Below are 19,920 nucleotides of genomic sequence, written 5' to 3'. Positions count from 1 at the left end.
TGTTCCATAATGTTCCAGAAACATCTGTAAAGTGTCAGTGTGTTTGACAGATTTTTTCCTAATTCAGTGCATAGAAACTGAATCATAGATAACAATGGCAAATTGAAAATAGAAGAGAAAGCATTAAAAACAAAAATAGAAAAACATAAAATAGCAGCTATTTAGAATCCATGTTGAAAGTATCATTATAAAAAGGAGTATTTAGGACTGCCACTTACATTTTAAGTGTTTTTGGATAGGTTTATTTTAGAATGGGATGTGTACTTAGGTACATTTGAAAAGCATAAAGTTACCTTCCTATGATTCGGTGTTCTATTAGGAATATTAGTCATTATGTTGTGAGCTGGTGACAGAGTAAGATCCGCTGGGACGTGGAGGCTCTCTGGTCCCCCGTGAAATAGGAGCATATACGTGTGCTCACGTGGTTCTTACTTTCACTGTTTATCATTTTCTGTATGAGACGGTAAACTGTTATCTCCAAAGGCTTTGCTCACCCTGTTTCTTCTAATTTGCTCTTTAATTTGTTATGTCCTGGAAGACTAGACAACCAAACTCATTGGATATAGGTGGAGAATTAGAGAAAAAAAAAAAAACGGAAAAGGGGGAAGGGTATGATTAGAAGCAAACATTTTGGTATCTGGGTTTAGGCCAATGTGTCCTTGGCCTAAAATCTTCATCTATGATGTCCTGATGATAACTGTACTTTCCTCAAGGTTGTTAAATAAGTGAAACATTAGAGCATTTAAAACAGTCCTGGAACTTACAAATACTAGCTATTATTATAGTTGAGTGATCTCTAGGAACTGTATAAATACTAGTGATTATCAGTTTGAGTGATGTTTATCAACTGTATAAATATTAGCTATCATTATTTTTTAGTGATGTCTGTAAAAACTAAGAATTCCTTCAACTTTTCTTTCCCTAATTTTTTTTTTTTCCTAAAATTCTGGTCTTATTTTATGACTGTCGATAAGATACTGTAAGGTTTGCTGTTGTTTTTTTTTTCTCCCCTTAGACCCTGTGCTTTCTTATTAAATTTATTTCTAAGTATTTTGTAATTTTTTAAAATCTCATTTTAGTTTCTAGTTGGGTATTTCTGAATAAAGAAAAACTTGATTTTGAATATTTACCTTTTTATTTAATCACCCTACCAAACTTTTTGGTTAATTTTAATGTTATTTTTAGCAAATACTAAAGCTATTTAGTTAAACAATCATATAATCTACAAATAAAGATAAATTATTCTTTTCAATATTTATAATGGTTGTTTTATTTTCTTGAGTTATTGCATTAATTTGAACCTCTGAATGAATGTTGACAGTAGAGGTAAGAGTGAGAATTCCTGTCTTTTTCCTAATTTTATTGGAAATGGCTTTGGTGTAGTTTCATGTTTGCTATGGGTTTTTAGTAAATTTTCTTATTCATGCTCAAGTAGTTTCTTTCAACTCCTATTTTTATTAAAAACTTTTATTTGTCATATCTGCTTAAGTTCATTAACAGCCTTTTTTTCTTTTACTAATATTATTTGCTAATATTTTCCCTTTAATTTATTGATGTTATGAATTATTGATACCTTTAGTAAACAGTTTGTATAACATGTAATTGGACTACCAAGAAAATTTTTATGACTGACATCCTAGTTTTAGATTAGATGAGCTTGTTTTAGTTTTAGTTTTTGTGACTGATGAGCTAGTTTTAGGTTAGATTTCTGGCTCCATGTAACATGTTGTTATAAAAAAAAGAGTCAAGATAGAAGAGGCATGAGACCAAGAAGAATCCTAAATAGTTTTATAATATTTTAGAACAGTAAGAATTTCAATATAATTGTTTTCTTGCTCTCTAGGAATTTAAGGTTCACATTAGAGGCAACACGAAAGCAACAAACATAAGGCAAATAAGCATATACTCACCTTATTTGGAATACAAGGAAAGGGATATAACAGCTAATTTTCAGGTAAATTTTAGATTTTAGGCAAGGAAGGCAAAGAGCCAGAGAAAGAGAAGGGAATTGAAGAGGGAACCTGCTTCCTGAATTGTCACTCTTGTAGCTGTTGTTTTTCTGATGGACTGAAGATGTGATTTCTGTTTTCAATTGTCAGCCCCATCTGAGTTCTGAGTTAACACATAGATACACAATGACAACAAGCACATTTGTCGCTATGAAAGGGAAACAATGAGTGGCTATGGGGCAATTTGTGGCAGGAGGTGTGGGGAAAGAGCCTGGGGGGCTGGGGTCTTACTTGACATTTCCCTTGTTTTGAGAAGTCAGCATAACTGCATCGCTGAGGTTGGCCAGAGGGTTGCTGCTCCAGGAGCAGGTACCACCACAGGCGGCTGCCCGCAAAGCATCCCCAGGATGTGGGGACGGCTCTCCCCGCCAGAGAGAAAAAGAAAAACCAAAACAGGCATTTTGCAGAGCCACACATGGGATGCCCACATACAAGTCGTGGGGCTTGTGGAAAGGTTGAGAGGATATTGTGGTAAGGAAATGTAATGTGGAGTGAGAGTGAAGAGAGGATGGTTTCCAGAGCCTCACAAACTGGAGGGGTTAAGAAAGAGCGTTCTCAGTGCTAATGGCATCATCAGGGAATCTGTCTGGGGTTTGGAGGGCCTAGCACGGTCCATGCATGGGTTGGTGCTCAGCCGGGGTTGGCCGCATGGAGGGACTCAATAATGCACTCTTAGGTGAAGCCCAAGATGGTCCTGCCAAGCCTGCATTCCGGATTACCCTAAAAGTGAAGATAAATGTGGGTGAGAGGAGGTGAAGTCTGAAATTATAGACAGGAATTGGGGGAATGCAGGGTTGGTCTTCTGTGGAGGAACTCTTTTCTGTATCTAGGACCATGGAAAATTTGGCTTTTTCCCAGTGCTTTTTATAGTTCCCCAAAGTAGCAGTTCCAGATGTTAGAAAGGCAGACAGGTGATCTGCTGACCCCAGGTTTAACGAGGAATGTAATTCTTTCACACTAAATCATGGGCTTTTTCCCAGTGCTTTTTATAGTTCCCCAAAGTAGCAGTTCCAGATGTTAGAAAGGCAGGCAGGTGATCTGCTGACCCCAGGTTTAACGAGGAATGTAATTCTTTCACACTAAATCATGGTTTGGCCCAACTATTGAAGGCACTCTAGGAAGGGACGTGCTCAAAAGGACAAGGGTGGGAGATGGGGCTGCCACGCCTAACATGGCAGCTCACTACCTTTTCCTTAAGTTCACAGTGAGATGCCACATAATAGTCAAAATTGTATTAAAAGAAGTCTGTAACCGTCATTGATTTGGGATTCGGTGTTGCGTTTTATTAGTTTATCTCTGCTTAATGCTTATTCATACTTCCTAATTCCAGGGCATTATTCAAAGTAAAAAAATTAGAAACCCAACATGGCCATATTTCTACTATACATTGCTATATCTTTATGGTTTCTCTGCCGTCTCTCCTAAGAAAATGTATTTCCTCTTCCACTGATTCCTGAGATAGCTTTTCTTGTTCTACTTGGGGCCACAAAAGCAACATTAGGGCATAAAATTTGCTGGGAAATGGTGCTTCTTGAAGATAAAGGGTCCAAAAAGGGAGATGAGACTGCTTGACAAAGACTTTTCATGCAGCCAATCAAAAAAACATAAGCTACGTCATGATTATGTTTATTTTCAAGATGGAAAATATATACTTTTAGATAGATATCCTACATTTTGGTTTGGTCCATGGAAATAGACATGACTCCTATTAAAAGGATTCTCTCACTAGTGTAACATTGACAAAAAAGAAAGCAGGAATATGAACCAAACTTACATAACGGCTGCTTTAGTAAGTAAAATTCAAATGACTTTTTGTTTTGTATTTATAATATAAATTAGTAGTACATCTTATTATAGGTTAGAAAACTAAATGTGGGTGAGGACTAGCTATTATGGATTTTGTTTTCCCAGAGAAAAAGGCAGTCTTTGCCAAGATATGATAAAATACACACGCTGGTTCCCTATAATCTGGTAGCAGATGCTTTCCCAGCCTTCTGATCTATTCCACTTTCAACCACTTTTAGAGCTGATCTTTTACTAAATTAAAATCATGAAGACAGTCCAAAAGTTTAACATTGGAGTTTCTTATCAAATCCACGTAGGAGAGAGAAAGTGATATTATTTTATCTTGTTTATCTTTTTCCTTTTGGTACTGACTTGCAAGAAAATCCAGACAGGTTGCAGAGTTGTCTTGCCAGCCTTCTGCAGAAGCCATGGTGAGGCCAAATTATTATTCCTCAGTGTTTCTTTCTTTTAAGTTTACATCTTTAAGGAATAAACAAAATGACCTGGCTTATTAAAGTTTCTAAACAGGTTAAAAAAATAAAGAGCACCTTTAAAAAATACTTTGGTCTAAAAGTAGGTATAGTTATATATATAACTTTAAAGCACACATTTGATTTTATGCTAAATATTGGTTCAGTTACTCCAGAACTTTTATAATAATTTGTTGAGCAGTTGAAGACTTTGCCTGTTGATCAGTACGCCTGAAGATGACTAGAACCTGTGAAACCAAACTTACATGAGGCCCCTCTCCTTGTCTCCATCACACTACACATATGCTAGAGCCAGAGTCAGAAAAGGATCAAAAGATTCTCAAGAATTGTCCTCCATGCTGAAGTAGAATCCTGCCCACCTTGGTAACGTTAGTCATCACACCGTACCATTAAAAATATGCAAAGCCTTGTGGAAAGGCTGTTTCTAAGTATGTTTCTTAGCTGTTTCTTTTAAGCATGCTTGAATTTGTTATTGTGCTTGCTGCTTGCATTATACAGACCTGAGAAGCACAATTCTGACCTACATTTTTGACTCTGGGTCTGACCTGACTGGAGAGCCGCAGGGGAACTGTCTGCGGAGACAAAGTGTACCTTGCTCGTGGCGAGCGCTGGGCTAGATGCAACCCTGACTTCCTCCCCTTAGGCAGCAAGCTCTCCTTCTGCTGAGGTGTCCCGTCACTTTGCCTAGCCAAAAAGAAACTTGGCTAGCCCATGAACTACTTGTGCTTTCCATGGAGCAATGATAGGTAGTTTTCTCTTTTCTATCACGATTCCCTCCTTGCCTGGAGTATGTCCTTTGGGACAGAGCTCTTATGCCATTTTTTAAAAGACAATGAAGTGAATTTCTGAGGTCTGATATTTTTTTCATTGCTATTTGGGAGCCCTTCTTCCCAACAGAAGGGGGACAGAGGACAATACCCCACTTGCCAAAAATGTCATGTTAGAAAATTCCAAACCTTTCTGCAGCCTACTGGCAGATGCTTCCCAGGTTGGAATCGAGGACGCCTGATTTTGGTGTCAGAATTCCTTAAGTCTAAAGAGACTTTGCTTATTAGTTACGTAACTTTCTAGATGAGGAGCAGTGATTACCACTCAGCTTTGGAAGGAATAGGAACTTGACCAAGGTTAAAAGTTAATGGCAGGGCTGGGAGGTTAGCTCACTTGGTTAGAGCACAGTGCTGATTACAGTAAGGCACCAAGGTCAAAGGGTTTGGATCTCTGTACCAGTCAAGAGAATTAAAATTTAGTTTCACATTTGCCACAAATTTTCTCTTGGGAATGGAGAAAGCATATTTTTTTAATTTCCTAATTATGGACTGGGACTAATGTTTGGGTAATTACTTTTCTCCTTTTCTTGGTTCCTACTTAAGTGCTATGTAGCACTAGGTGTAAAACATGCTTCATGCCTAAGCTCATAATTTCATTTTGTTTTTGTTTCATTTTTATTATTTCTTTTTTCAACAGGTTATACTGCTATTACTACTATATGTAGCCAGAATAATTTCTTAATGCTTTTCATACCTGTAATGAGACAATCACTAAATAATATCAAGTCCAAAAAGCAGTTTCAATGTATACATAACAAAGCCACTCTGAATCAGCCATTTATTTTCACATGGCACTAATTAATCTGTCTTCTGCTCCTACCTCTGGCTTGAAAGGTGCCAGGACGAGTGTCCAGTTGGGACCTTCGGAGTTCGCTGTGCTGAGACCTGCCAGTGTGTTAATGGTGGGAAGTGTTACCATGTGAGTGGGACGTGCCTCTGTGAAGCAGGCTTTGCTGGTGAGCACTGTGAGGCCCGCCTGTGTCCAGAGGGACTCTATGGCATCAGGTGTGACAAGTGGTGCCCCTGCCATCTGGACAACACTCATAGGTGAGTGTCGGCTGCTCTGCAAGGACATGTCCTATTAAAGTTTTAACCTCAGTGTCCAGGACCTGTGTCCAGAGGGACTCTATGGCATCAGGTGTGACAAGTGGTGCCCCTGCCATCTGGACAGCACTCATAGGTGAGTGTCGGCTGCTCTGCAAGGACATGTCCTATTAAAGTTTTAACCTCAGTGTCCAGGATTTGGAAGGAGGAAATGACAGAGAGTTTCCTACCCCAAAGCCCTTCCTGCCTCTGAGCTATCCTGGGTCCAAGTAAATCACCAAAAGGAAGAGATTTTCTCTTTCTGAGTGATGGCCCCTGTCAGAAGTGCTAAAATTGTTAGATGATTGTTGGTGGATATTAAATTCTATTCTCTATTCATGGCCACTGGTAAAATTTAATTTGCTGAGGTTAGTAGAGCTTTTCCCTAAGAGAGGGATTCTGTGACATTCCCTTAGAAGCAAAGATGCAATGAGAAAGAAGAGGTAAGCCAAGTTTAGTATGTAAAAATATCATAAAGTGACTCTCACTGCAACATCTTTTACTTGACAGCACATCTGTGGAAGAAAAAAAGACTATAGAGAGGAAGTGTACTGGTGGAAGTTTTGTAAAAGTGTTTCACATGTGGCTGTCACATGTGAAATATCTTTTCAGAATTGATTACTCTGACATAGAACTCTCAAGGATCTTTTACCTCAAAAATCTCTTGAAGAATTTGGGAACAGGAAACCACGATCCCACCCACCCTACTGTACCTTGTCTGCCCTTGAAAATATCTTCCCTCCTCCTCTTTTCTTTTTCTAACCCCCAAGGACCAGATGCACATAACTTAGTGTTCTGGGCCTCCTTTGCAGAGTGCTGGAAGAGCTGAGTTTGACAAAAATGTAGTGCATTATATAGCAGTTCAGATGTTATTAGAATTACTTTTATTTGCATTCAGCACAGCTGTTACTTCATTTATACTTCAGAAAGATAACTCATGGCCACATCAAGTCCCAAATGCACAAAAGTTAAAAGTAAACAGAAGCATGTGGTTGGTCTCGTCTTTAAACCATTGTAAGGGTAAAAAACGGACTTTGCATTCTGTGTGTGTGTGTGTGTGTGTGTGTGTGTGTTTGTGCTGGAAAACATTTTAGTGGGATATATCAAAGAAGTTTATTCTCAGTGTGATTCAAGTAACTTTGTAAGCCACTTCTGCAAGTCAACGTTTAGTTTTCTTCATTGGAAAATATTGCCATTCTTTATATGACAAGTTTAGGTAAACATTTGGAGAGTAAAAGTGAATCCTATCTGCAGTTTTTTTGTTTTTGCTTTTGTTTTTAACTTTCCAATATTTAAAGAGCTGGCAGAATTAGGGGCAAGTCATGAATTTAGCTCCCTTTCCTGCAGTGTAAGGCTCGTTGCAACAAAAGGTAAGCCTAATGTAGCGATAGCTGAGAACCTTACTGTATACCAGTGTGCTGTTTTGTTGTTTGTAGATATAGCTGAAATCGAATGGAATAATAATCCCATACAAAGAAAGAGCTCTGCTATGAGAAGACTTGAAGAAGCAGAGACAATGTTGGCTTTGTTGGAATTGGGATACCATGTTGGTAGTGGCAAAGTACAAGTGGAGAGTTATTTAATTAATGCCAGTACCATGATAATTTTGGCATAGATTACATGTACCTAAGCATGTATGCTCTAACCAAGAAGTACATGAGATTTACAATGACATAGGTCAAAATAACACTAAAATCTGTCTAATAATGTATATCAAATAATCAGAAGATTAAAAAACAATTAACCTATTAAGTACTTCCCTAAGTCATAAAAGCTATTTTTAAAGATTAGCTTTTACAAATATTTATTAAAACCACTTGAATATTGATTATATGACTCTGTCTTGTTGAATCCACAGTTGGAGTCATCCATCTAATTCTTATATCTCAAACTTCCATGTAAAATTCCTGGAAACACAAGGTCTCTTTGAACCGAAAGCATAGAATCTTTTTGTATTAACTAAAAGCCTAGCTTGTGGACTTTACCATTTAATCAAGCAAGTGGAGCTTTGCTATTACATAATTCATAATGTATATTTATCCTAAAGCCTTTCATTATAATAATTAAATTAATAATTATAATTAGTAATTATAACTATAATAAATAAATTATAATTAATGCAACATAAATTAATAATTTACATTGTCTTTAGGTAAATTTTTTTTTTTTTTTTTTTAAAGATGACCAGTAAGGGGACCTCAACCCTTGGCTTGGTGTTGTCAGCACCACGCTCAGCCAGTGAGCAAACCGGCCATCCCTATATAGGATCCGATCCCGTGGCCTTGGTGTTATCAACACTGCACTCTACCGAGTGAGCCACGGGCCGGCCCCTCTTTAGGTAAATTTTGAGTTCTCTGGTTGTACGTATTGACATGTATTGCAGCCATAAATTTGTGTAGGGGTTTGTATCAGTTAGCTTTTGCTGCATAAAAGAAAAACACTACCCTAAACTTAGAGGCATAAAACAATATTATTTATTAGGCTATAATTCTTTGCTTGACTATTTGGGCTAGGCTCAGCTTGGTGGTTCTTCTTCTGGTCTTTCCGTGTTCAGCTGGCAGATTGACTAGAGGCTGATTGGTCCTGAATATCCTCACTCCCATGTCTGGCATTTGGCTGGGTGATGGGGTGACTGAGTGGCATGTCTCCAGCATCTAGCAGGCTAGCCTGGGCTTCTTTACATGGTGATTGGCTTCTAAAAGCAGCAAGAGACAGGGCAAGCCCCAACATGCAAACACTTTTCAAGCCTTTGATTGTGTCACGTTTGCTAATGTCTCTTTAGACAAAGAGAGTCACATGATCAAGTCCAGATTCAATGGGAGGAGTTGCAAAGAATTTGTAGCTATTTTTATTTTGCAGTCTATCATAGGGTTGAGGTAAATTTAATATATTTGTAAATAATATTAGTATTTTAAATTTTAGCACTATTATTGAGCATCAAGACAGTGACCTGGACTTTTCAACTGAAAACTAACTTTTATGGTGGAAATAATTTTGAGCAAGAAAACAAAATTTGAGATTTAGTAAGATTTCACATGGGATATGTATATTAGCTCTTGTTAATAAAGATATATAACGGCCGTGAGCAATCAGGATGTGCCTATTTGCAAACGCTACCTAATTATCATTACATTTGAGCATTAATAACATCTAAGGAAATGAATAAAACGAAATACAACTCATTTTATTTTAGCCAATATTATATAGTACTGTATTCTTGTTATAATTTAACTATTAAATTGGAAAATTTAATAGAATATATGTATCTAGTTATATGTGTGTATCAAATGACAAGTATTCCCGTATGTGTGTGTAATCCTATTTTCACACACGCAGTCTGTTCTTTAGACAGAAAACAGGTAGTGAGTGTATCACTCCGAAACCTCTAATCTGCTGCTCCTACATCAACACGTAAATCTCATTACCAATTAACCTGCCGGCATGAGAACCCATCAAATGCCTCCGAAGTGCTCTGGCTTCCTACATCTAATTACAAATTGCAGAATGCTAATTTTGGTGTCAATCAATCTGAGAACCAGTGTGCTGCACTCACACTCACTGGGGGGCACTGAATATCAATTTCTCTGTCTGCCTCTCACTTAGTTCAATTCTCTGTCCCTAAATTGTTTATTTTATTTAACATTTATGAGTACATCATGATGTTATTTTCTAGCTTTTAATGAAAAGCAATATTTTCTACCAAAAATATCCTTTCTTGCACAGTATGTTAAGATAAGGTTAACTATTTAAACCAATTAATCACTTGAAATATTCTTTTCCTTTTCTCAAATGTAGGACCTTACTGAAGTAAATTTGCCTCATTAAATAAATTTAAAATGTATTTTAGAAACAGTACAGATTTCTACTGGTCCTGCTCACCCCTTCATCTGTGCTAAATCTTAAGTTTTAGCAATTCTCTTTCATGTCTACTACCCCTAGCAGGCTGCTAGCAAACTCCCTTATTTTGGTATTAAAAAAAACCAAAACTGGGTGCAAGTTTGATTCTGCCACTACCTATGTGAAACTTTGAATAAATTACAATGTCTAGGCCTCTGTTTTCTTATTTAAAAATGGTATCCTACCTCCCACTTAGTGTGGTAGGAATTGAACTAAATAAAGTGCATGGAGTGCTTAGCACAGTGCTGCTCAGTAAACACTAACTGCTAGTCTGTGCATTCACCTACAGCATCATCACGAGCATCACAGAAGTGAGTGTTCCCAATTAATAGCAACTTCCTTTAAGCCAAGGCTGTAACATCTTTTAAGCTAACTTCAGGTGAAATTCTGCCTTTGTATACAGGTATGCTGATTATAATTTAACGTTGCTTGATGACTCAGAGATGTCTGGGAGAAGCAGATTAGTGTGGGGAAACTAGATCCACTGTGTATCAGCTGTGACATTTTCACTTGTTCAATCAATCAGTATTTACTGTGAGCCTACCGTGAATAGGGACAGGTAACAGAACAGACTTAATTCTTGCCCTCATAGAACTCATGGTCTAGAGGGGAAGGAAGACATTACAGGACTGTAAACACAAGCACAGGATCACAAATTGTGCCAAGTGAGATGAGGAGAAAGAACAGGTGCTACGAAAGAGAATGATGAAGAGACCTAATTTAAATTTGGGTGGTCAGGGAAGGCCTCTGGGAGGAAGAAATGTTTAAGCTGAGACTGGAAGAACAGGATGGGGAGAGATAGGCAGAGAGTAGGGAAATAGCATTCTAGGAATACAGAATCGCCTATGTGGAGGCCCTTAAGTTGAAAACTCAGTAGGTTTACGAACTAAAAGAGAAATCCAGTGTTGTAGAGAGCATAATGATGAAAGAAGAGGTTGAGGAGTGGGCAGTGGCCAGATGGTCAGGCCCTGGGGACTGTCTTTAGGATGATCATGTATCTGGTTTTGCAAGAACAGTCTGCCTTAGTCCTGTTGGCCTGGTATAATTATTAGAAGATCCCTCTTCACTTTAAAAAATGCCCTGGCCTAGACAATAAATTATATAGTCACTCTAGCTGTATCAAACAGTATGAATCTTATACTAAGTGTAGTGGGGAGCCTTTGAAGAGTTTTAAGGAGGAGAATGATATGATGCAGTTTACTCTTTTTTTTTTTTTTTTTTTTTTTTTTGTCCTTTTTGAGACCGGCCGCACCGCGCTCAGCCAGTGAGTGCTGTGAGCGCACCGATCATCCCTATATAGGATCCGAACCCGCGGCGGGAGCGCTGCTGCGCTCCCAGCACTGCACTTTCCCGAGTGCGCCACGGGCTCGGCCCGCAGTTTACTCTTTAGGTGATGAGCATCGGAGCGTGCAGGGAGGCCATTCAGGAGTTTGGGAGATAGTGTTGGCTTGCAGCAGGATGGTGACAGTGAAGATGAAGAGAAGGGGACAGATTCAAAAGGTATTTCAGTGTTAGAATGGTTAGGTCCTAGTGATGAACTGGACGTGGTAAATGAGGCAGAATGACTCCTAGGTAAACAGAGCGACTGGTGGTGTCATTTATGGAAATACAGAGGATTGGGGTAGGTACTTTGTGAAGAAAGAAGGCAGGCAAGAACAAGGGCTGTTTTTGACATGTGAAGTTTGAGGTGCAGGTGTTTGCTTGAGGATAAGTGGTTTGCCCAAGAGTAACAGCAGGTAAGTAGACTTGATAGATCTAAGTAGAGCTAAGTATATCTGATACTCAAGCCCTTGTCTTCTGAATCTAAACGTTCTATACCCACGAAACCATTCCAAATGTAGGATGGTACTTGGATATCTTCATGCCCTGTTTTCTGAATGTGTTTGTGATGGACGTCTATGCCTTTGCTGTGACATTTAGTTGCAGCTGGGGTCTAAAAGTGTACTTAAATATATTTTTGAAAATGAGGACTGAACCATCCAACCCATACCCTTTTTCAAAGAAGAAGGAGGAGAATGAGGAAGGGCAGGGGAAGAGAAAGGGGCAGGAGAAAGGTGGGAAATGAGTTTATGGGGTGTGGCTGAGATCCCCACTTGACAGACTAGGACATCAGGAGGTTCTGTGCTTTCACTAGGGTTACTCAGGTGGTGGGAGTACTGGAAGTACTTCCTCAGTCTACATCCCTCCCAGGTCATCATTCTTCCAAGAGTAGAAAATCTATGAACAGTCCTCTAAATAACGAGAGGTCATTTAGCAAATGTTTGGATGCGACAGCAGATTTTGTTGTTTGCCCTAGCTAAGGGCAGGGTTTTAGCTCCAGCAGGGAAGGAAGACCATGTTTACACAGTCTTCCAATTGTCAGCAGAGCTAGTTTGATTGTTAAGATTTTCCTGCTGTGAGCAGCACATGTGTTTTGAGCCAGCATGCCACAGAGTGCCCTATTGTGTCAGCACACTTACACGTGCATCTTAGCACAGCTGATGTGTCCATTTGCTATGAAGCAACAGCTGGCTGCCTGGCCAGTCAATATGGCTGCTGTTTCAGGTAGAGACCAGCTGCTCTGCTACCAGGTATTGGGAGCTGAGAGGAGAAATTGGCTGGTGAGGTTACTGCTTTTGAAGTTCTTTGGACATCATGCTGGTTAACTGATTGGTATCGTTCACTGGATGGAGTTTTTTTAGTTCTTCTCAGGGAATTGAACTCTTATTTGATAAGTGCTTTCAATTTAAGAAAATTAAAAAGAATTTCAGACAAAAGGATGTTGTTGTAATAGTCATCCTGCTAGAGCATAATACTGGTTTTATACAAAATTTCTGTAGTACCAATTGGGTTTCAGCCAATTAATTAAATCACACCAAGCATGGGAATGAAGTTTAAGTTATTGTGCATGGAATTACCCACACATTTAGTGATCATGGCTAAAGCAGCATTTGCACAGGCCTTGGGTGTCATGTTTACCCCAGAGTAATTTGTTCCTTCCATCCACATCTCTCAGCTGTCACCCCATGTCTGGAGAGTGTGCCTGCAAGCCGGGCTGGTCGGGACTCTACTGTAATGAGACATGCTCTCCTGGATTCTACGGAGAAGCTTGCCAACAGATCTGCAGCTGCCAAAATGGGGCTGACTGTGACAGTGTGACTGGGAAGTGCACCTGTGCCCCGGGATTCAAAGTGAGTGACGTGGGCTCTGAAGAAAGGAGGAGAGGGTGCAATATGGAGCATATCAATACCATGATTTATATGACCTTCTGTGAGGTACAATGAGTGTGCTAAAATCATTCACATCTTTAACGAGAAAGAGAATAAAGAGAAAAAAGAAGAAAAGAGAATAAAGAGAAAAGAATTACTAATAGAGATATAAGTAATTATCTTAGTATCTGGGGAAGCTGGTAAAACTAAACATATGACATTAATTTTTAATATAAATATATGTTGGGTAGTATGATATATTATAATTATTTCTTAAGTAATTATTTTACTGTGTTTTATAGGCAACAAAGAAGTTATTTTCCAAGTAGGTTATGTATTATTGTCAACAGTTTTTGTTTTCATTCCATGCAATTTGAAGACACATCATACATCAAGTTAGCATTTATTATGTATTTACCTTCTGTAGTTCATTGCACAAAAGTTTTTAGATCCCTTTGGGAATCTAAACCCTACAAATGTGCCTATATAACAATAGAGCAGAATTTTGCATGCAGTTCCTAGGATTTTTTAGCTAGAAATCTTTGTTTTAAAGAAAAATGCATTGATTTTCAATTATTTACTCCCATTTTAAAGAGGAGAACATTGAGCTATGAAGAATTATTCCAGAACATATAACGTGGAACTGGTGGATCATAAAGTCACAGAGCTGAGAGGATCTTTACAGGGTTTTAAACCCATTTCACAACCCTTTTTTTGAGCCCTTGAATTAACCTTGTCTTAAGAGTCCCTTCTGTTTTGAAAGGAGATGACCTCTAGTCACCTTTGATAGCCCAAGTCTATGTTGAATGCTCACTGTCAGATAAGTTGAATCATGTTGCTGGCTAGTGTGTGTTCTGTTGCTTTGCTTCACCCACTTATAATACTACATATTATAACAAAGAAGTCTAGGAAGCACTAGGATCTAATGTACAGATCATATTTATGTTTATTTATCAACAATAGTTTTATAGCTACAATTTATTTTTATTTATCTATTTGTCTGGGCAAGATCAAATTTGTTGTTTTGGTTTTGGTTTTTTTAGTTCTGCTACAAAGACAAGACTAATGAAGGCAGCAGGCTTTTTGGGGTCCCATTAAATACTGTATCCTTAACATAGGCCTTCTGGTATTGCCCTTGAATCTCTAAAATTTGTATAGTGGTGACATTATAGCAACTTTTAAAGTGTACACTATGTTAAAATTAGAAAGAAAGTAAAATTAGCATGGCCAAGATACATTTTTGTTTATTTGTGTTGGCTTTATTTCAGTTGGCAACATTGCATGCATTTTGCTATTTGTGCCTGTCTAGGGAACTGACTGCTCTACCCCATGCCCTCTGGGAACCTATGGGATAAATTGTTCCTCTCGCTGTGGCTGTAAAAACCATGCTGTCTGTTCTGCTGTGGATGGGTCTTGTACTTGCAAGGCAGGTAAGAGTGGGTGAATGAGTCTTTTATTTGATCCTGGTCTTGTTATCTCCTAAAGTCACAGGAAAGAAACCTTGACTAGGGGTCTAGCTCCAGCTGCACCAAAATTCAGTGCCTGATCCCAGCAAGCCCCTCATCCAGTGTGGGCTCTGATGCTTTCATGAGCCATAGGAAGAGGCTCACATTAGATGATCTCTAAAGTTGCTGCCAGCTCCAAAAGTCTGTGAGTCTGCACTTTAGGGAAGAGTAAACAAACAGACACGTGTCTGTGCTCCTAAATTGACTGGCCTGGAATCGTGACAAGAAATGCAGCCAAGCACAGATTTTATATGAGGCCCAGAATGTGTCCATCTGTAGGTGCAGCCAGGATCCCAAATACTCAATGTTCATGGTTAACGGGTTCTTCTTTAAAGATGGGGTTGAGGGCTGGCTGGTTAGCTCATTTGGTTAGAGCACATCCTCATAACAAGGTCCTAGGTTCAGATCCCCATACCAGTCAGCCACAAAACAAACAAACAAATAAACAAACAAACAAAAAATAAAGATGGGGTTGTTCTTTCAAGCACAAACCTTCCTCTCCCTCCATATAAATATTGCTGTGCTCTGATATGAACAAAACTCAGATTCCATGGTGTGTGTCACTGCACATTAAAGAAGCCCCCACTCCATATCTCTTCCCCAACAGCCCAGTAGTGCTTCTCAGCATTGGCATGCTTGACAGATCACACAGCACTCACAGTGTTGGGCTGTCAGAGTGCCTTTTGTTCATTTCTGATGGAGGCCTTACATGGCACAGCCGATGCTCTCTGCTGCTGGGCCTGCGGCTCAGAGCACTGTTGTGCATCTCCACAATGTTTCTAAGGAGAAACTTGGTTGGGAACGGTTCAGCAAAACTTTGTTGCTTTTGTTCCTTCACGTGCTCTGGCGTTCTTATTGTGCAGGCTGGCATGGAGTGGACTGCTCCATCAGCTGTCCCAGTGGCACGTGGGGCTTTGGCTGTAACTTAACATGCCAGTGTCTCAACGGAGGAGCCTGCAACACCCTGGACGGGACCTGCACATGTGCACCTGGCTGGCGCGGGGAGAAATGTGAACTTCCCTGCCAGGTACGCCCAAACCAGACTGGGAATGTCTGGGAGGAGCTGATGCTGGAGGTTTGGCTTCTTTTTGTGGTTTTCCTGATTTAAAGTGGCTGAGTATCAAACTTCACTAACTGTTAGAAGAATTGAGATGTTTTGATTTAAATTGGATATCGGATTGGAAAAGAGGTAGACATGGAAATTGGTTAGGTGGGCTTTGTGAAAATTTCTTTCTTCTTTTCCTTCATCTCTACCCTGTTTCCTCCACCCTGACACTTTATTTTCTATGTTTCTTATATGCCCCTCTCTCAGTGGCAGCAAGTCAACAGCGTTAGTCAAACACCCAGTGTATGCCTGTCAACTCTCCAAATATTTTGTTTCCATCATGATGGAAATCCCCCAGCCTTTGGGGTGGAAAGTGGTGGGGGGCTGAAAGAGGGGTGGTGATTGATGTCACAGAAATGCTCATTGAAGTGGTGAAAAAAGGTTTGGAAAAAGCGTCTTTCAATGTAATTATTTCTGGAGTCTTAAGACTGTCCTAAGGGGGGTGGTGATTGATGTCACAGAAATGCTCATTGAAGTGGTGAAAAAAGGTTTGGAAAAAGCATCTTTTAATGTAATTATTTCTGGAGTCTTAAGACTGTCCTAAGGTTTCATTAGTTCAATGCTCACTCCGTTCTCTTGATCCACTTTGGAGATACAGGTTGTGAGAAGTCTCCACTGTATTACTGCAGGCTGACAGAGGGGCATTCTCTTAGTAACTCGATGATTTGTCTTTCTTCTGAAGCACTTGACCAGTTTTTTTCCCTCTTAGCCGTCACCCTTTCTTCCCATCGCAATTCTTTTCTCTTGAGCCATTAAGCATTCTCTCGGTGGTGTGTGTTCTCTGCCTCCAGGACATCATCTGACTGCAAGATAACAATGTGATACTCTGAACTGGCCCCTCAAGGAGAAGTGCTTTTCCATGGAGGCTCTTCTCTCTCTGGGCTTCCTCCTCATTAAGTCCAACCCATTTCCCAAAGAAGAGTGTATCCCACCCTAGGCTATTCCATACCCAGAGTTAAGTTGGCTTTGCTGCCTCTCATCTGACCAGTGAACAAATGATCAGTGCTTGGAGATGGGCTTGAAGATCACCTTCCACTCCTATCTGATCGTAGACAAGCCAAAGCCTCTGGCACAATCTTGTCCTTTTTTGTACACTAGAGGAGTTAGTAAATCATTGAAGGCTGATGGTTTAGTGGTTCATTTCATGGCAGAGTTAAATCCTATGCAGCATTATAAAACACTAGCAGGGCCTACGAAATGGGTTAATTGTTGTTTTTTATTTTAACAAGTTTTAGAGAAATGATTATGCCATCTAACACTCACTACCTGTTTATGCTGGTTCCTGTGTTCCTCCCTCTTGGTAACTGTGCACCCTGCATTTTTCTAGTGCTTGGGTGGTATAAGGAGGTTTGTAGATCAATTCTCAGGATCTGGGGTGAAAGAGCAGGGCTTGTAAATGCAGAGCTTTCCATTCTTTTCTCACAAATGAAATGACCACATCCAGGAAGAGTACTATCTTGTTGGACTGCACAACTGATGTGCACGTGGAAACATAAAGCTCTGGGAGGAGAAGAGCGGGGAGGGTGTGCCCAGGCATACGTGGAATCTTGAATCAGGATTCTTTCTGTTTTAGACTTCTTCATGGAAAGGAGGATATATTAGGGAAAAGTAACACAAGGTTTTCATTTTTCTTTATAGTACCATGTATCCCATTGGCAACTTATGGAAACCAACTTAATTCAATTAGAACTATAATTTTTAAAAAATTTTTAGGGCTTCTTTATATAGGTCAGGGTCCTCTCTTTCCACTAAAGAATGGATTGTATTGTAGGAAACGCTGAACTATTTTATAAAAATCTTTAGGAGCAAAAGAAAATACTTTTATGAATTGTGGTTTATGGTAAGTTTCTTTTCATTAATGGGCACATTTACATATATTTGCATATGTGCATATCAGCACATTGGCATAATTGGTTTCACCATTGATATGTCCCAGTTGTTATGTCTGGCATAAACCAGGGTTTGAGCAATTTTAAAACACAGACCTCCTGGAGCCTACATTTTGGGGGCCAGGAAGATATAGGGAGAGTCAATTATGATGTGTGTTCCTGAAAGGCATTGGGAAGAGCAGGGCGCTTTATCAGAAATGGCTGATGTGGCCCTTTGATCTCCGTACTGGGCTTTCCCAGGCCCTCATTGCTGTCGTTGATGCTGTCTTCCATACAGGATGGCACATATGGGCTGCACTGTGCTGAGCGCTGTGACTGCAGCCACGCGGATGGCTGTCACCCCACCACGGGCCATTGCCGCTGCCTCCCCGGATGGTCAGGTGAGAGCCAGGGGCCGCCACGTGAAAGTGGAACCCACCAACTTAATGCCTTGCTACTTCAGAGAAACATGTGCAGGTCAACTTTTCAGAAAAAATAAAAATACGGTAAAGTCTCCAGTATACTGATACATTTTTACCCAAGAAATGTTATTGCTAGGCATAATTAATCTATAATCCAGGGCTGATTTTATGGTGATTTGAGAGGCCCAACTATCAGAATTCAGGCCAGCAAATGGGAAAAATGTGAATTTCTGTGAAGAGGTCAACAAGAACTCTGTGGTGTATTTTGAGCATTGAGGAAAGAATGATTTACATAAACCCTAAGACTATAACTAGGGTCACCTTAAGGAGGCAAAAATATTAAATTCTAATGTTAATACAGTTAATATGCAAATAATAAAGTATTAATTACTAGAAATAAAAGTTTTAAAACTTTCTTTTTCTTAAAATAATGTTTGAGTCATGGCAAGTTTTATAATATGGTTGAGTACTAATTCTCTAACCATAAGGTGGGTTTCTCCTCATTTATATGACTTCATGGTTTCAGCCGGGAAGTTTATCGAGCTAACAGTGGTCCTGGAAGAAGAAGGTTTTTGCTCATGATGTGCAGACTTGGAAAATGACATTAAATGTCCAAGCAAACCTGCATATCATGAGCAAAAATACTGCTCTTCAGGACCACGTTTTCTGGGTCATACAGTAACTCTGCTTTTTGGAAAAACTGTTTTCCAGAGCAACTACCATTTTACATTTCCACCAGCAAGGTATGAGGGTTCCAATTTTTCCATATCCTCACCAGCACTTGCTGTTATCTGTCTTTTTTTTTTAATGTATCTTTATTTTCATTACTTTCAAGAAATCTTTTGATTTCCTGTTTAATTTCCTTTTGGATCCGTATGTCATTCAGTAGCATGTTGTTTAATTTTCATGTTTTATTGGTATAGTTTCCAGAGTTTTGCTTGTTATTGATTTTGAGTTTTAATCTGTGTGGTCTGTAAAAATACTTGAAATGATTTCAATTTGTTCTTTTTTAATTTGATGAGTTTTGATTTGTGATCTAATTGTTGTCTATCCTGGAAAATGTTCTATGTGCTGATGTGAAGAATGTGTATTCTGTGGTTGTTGAATAAAATGTTCTGTAGATATCCCCCAAGTTCAATTGGTCTAAAGTGTGGTTTAAATCCTGTATTTCTCTGTTGATTTGTTGCCTAGATGATCTGTCCAATGTTAAATTCAGTCTTTTTTTTTTTTTACTTGGTGACTGGCCAGTAAGGAGTTCTGAACCTGTGACCTTGGTGTTATAAGGCTGTGCTGTAACCAGCTGAGCTAATCAGCCAGCCAATATGTCCAATATTGAGAATATAGTTTGGTCTAGTTTTTTAATTCAATCAATCCGTCTGTGTCTTTTGAGGGGGGAATTTAATCCATTTACATTTAGGCTTATTATTGAAAGATATTGACTTACTAATGGCATTTTATCAATTTTTGTTTGGATATTTTAAATATCTTTTGTTCCTTTCTTCCCATTTTATTGTTTGTCTTCCTTGTTTGTTGGTTTTTTTGAAGTGGTTAGATAAAGTTTCTCTTTCTTATTTGCATTTTTGCTCTACTACTGGGTTTCATTCTTTGTCGTGTATTCATGTAGTGATTATTGTTTTTAGATTCCAGATGCAGTACTCCCTTCAGGATTTCTTATACAGCTGGTCTTGTGGTGGTGAACTCCCTCAGTTTTTGTTTGGGAAATACACTATTTCTTTCTTG

General features: G+C 39.1%; 1 protein-coding gene across 1 annotated transcript in view; it reads left to right on the top strand.

The window, feature by feature from the left end:
• LOC103597649 (multiple epidermal growth factor-like domains protein 10) overlaps window positions 1-18,762 on the top strand; it is a 110,745-nt gene extending 91,983 nt beyond the window's left edge. The window contains exons 8-13 of the mRNA XM_008581520.1: window positions 5,939-6,159; window positions 13,088-13,262; window positions 14,590-14,710; window positions 15,649-15,812; window positions 18,057-18,159; window positions 18,707-18,762. Of these exons, the coding sequence (XP_008579742.1) occupies window positions 5,939-6,159; window positions 13,088-13,262; window positions 14,590-14,710; window positions 15,649-15,812; window positions 18,057-18,159; window positions 18,707-18,762 (840 nt within the window). The remainder of the gene's footprint in view (window positions 1-5,938; window positions 6,160-13,087; window positions 13,263-14,589; window positions 14,711-15,648; window positions 15,813-18,056; window positions 18,160-18,706) is intronic.
• The last annotated feature ends 1,158 nt before the right edge of the window (window positions 18,763-19,920 follow it).

The sequence above is a fragment of the Galeopterus variegatus genome, unplaced genomic scaffold (genome assembly GCF_000696425.1).
Source record: "Galeopterus variegatus unplaced genomic scaffold, G_variegatus-3.0.2 Scaffold2376, whole genome shotgun sequence".
Lineage (NCBI taxonomy): Eukaryota > Metazoa > Chordata > Mammalia > Dermoptera > Cynocephalidae > Galeopterus > Galeopterus variegatus.
The sequence above is the reverse complement of the archived record's forward strand: the minus strand, read 5'-3'. Positions and strand labels throughout refer to the sequence as shown.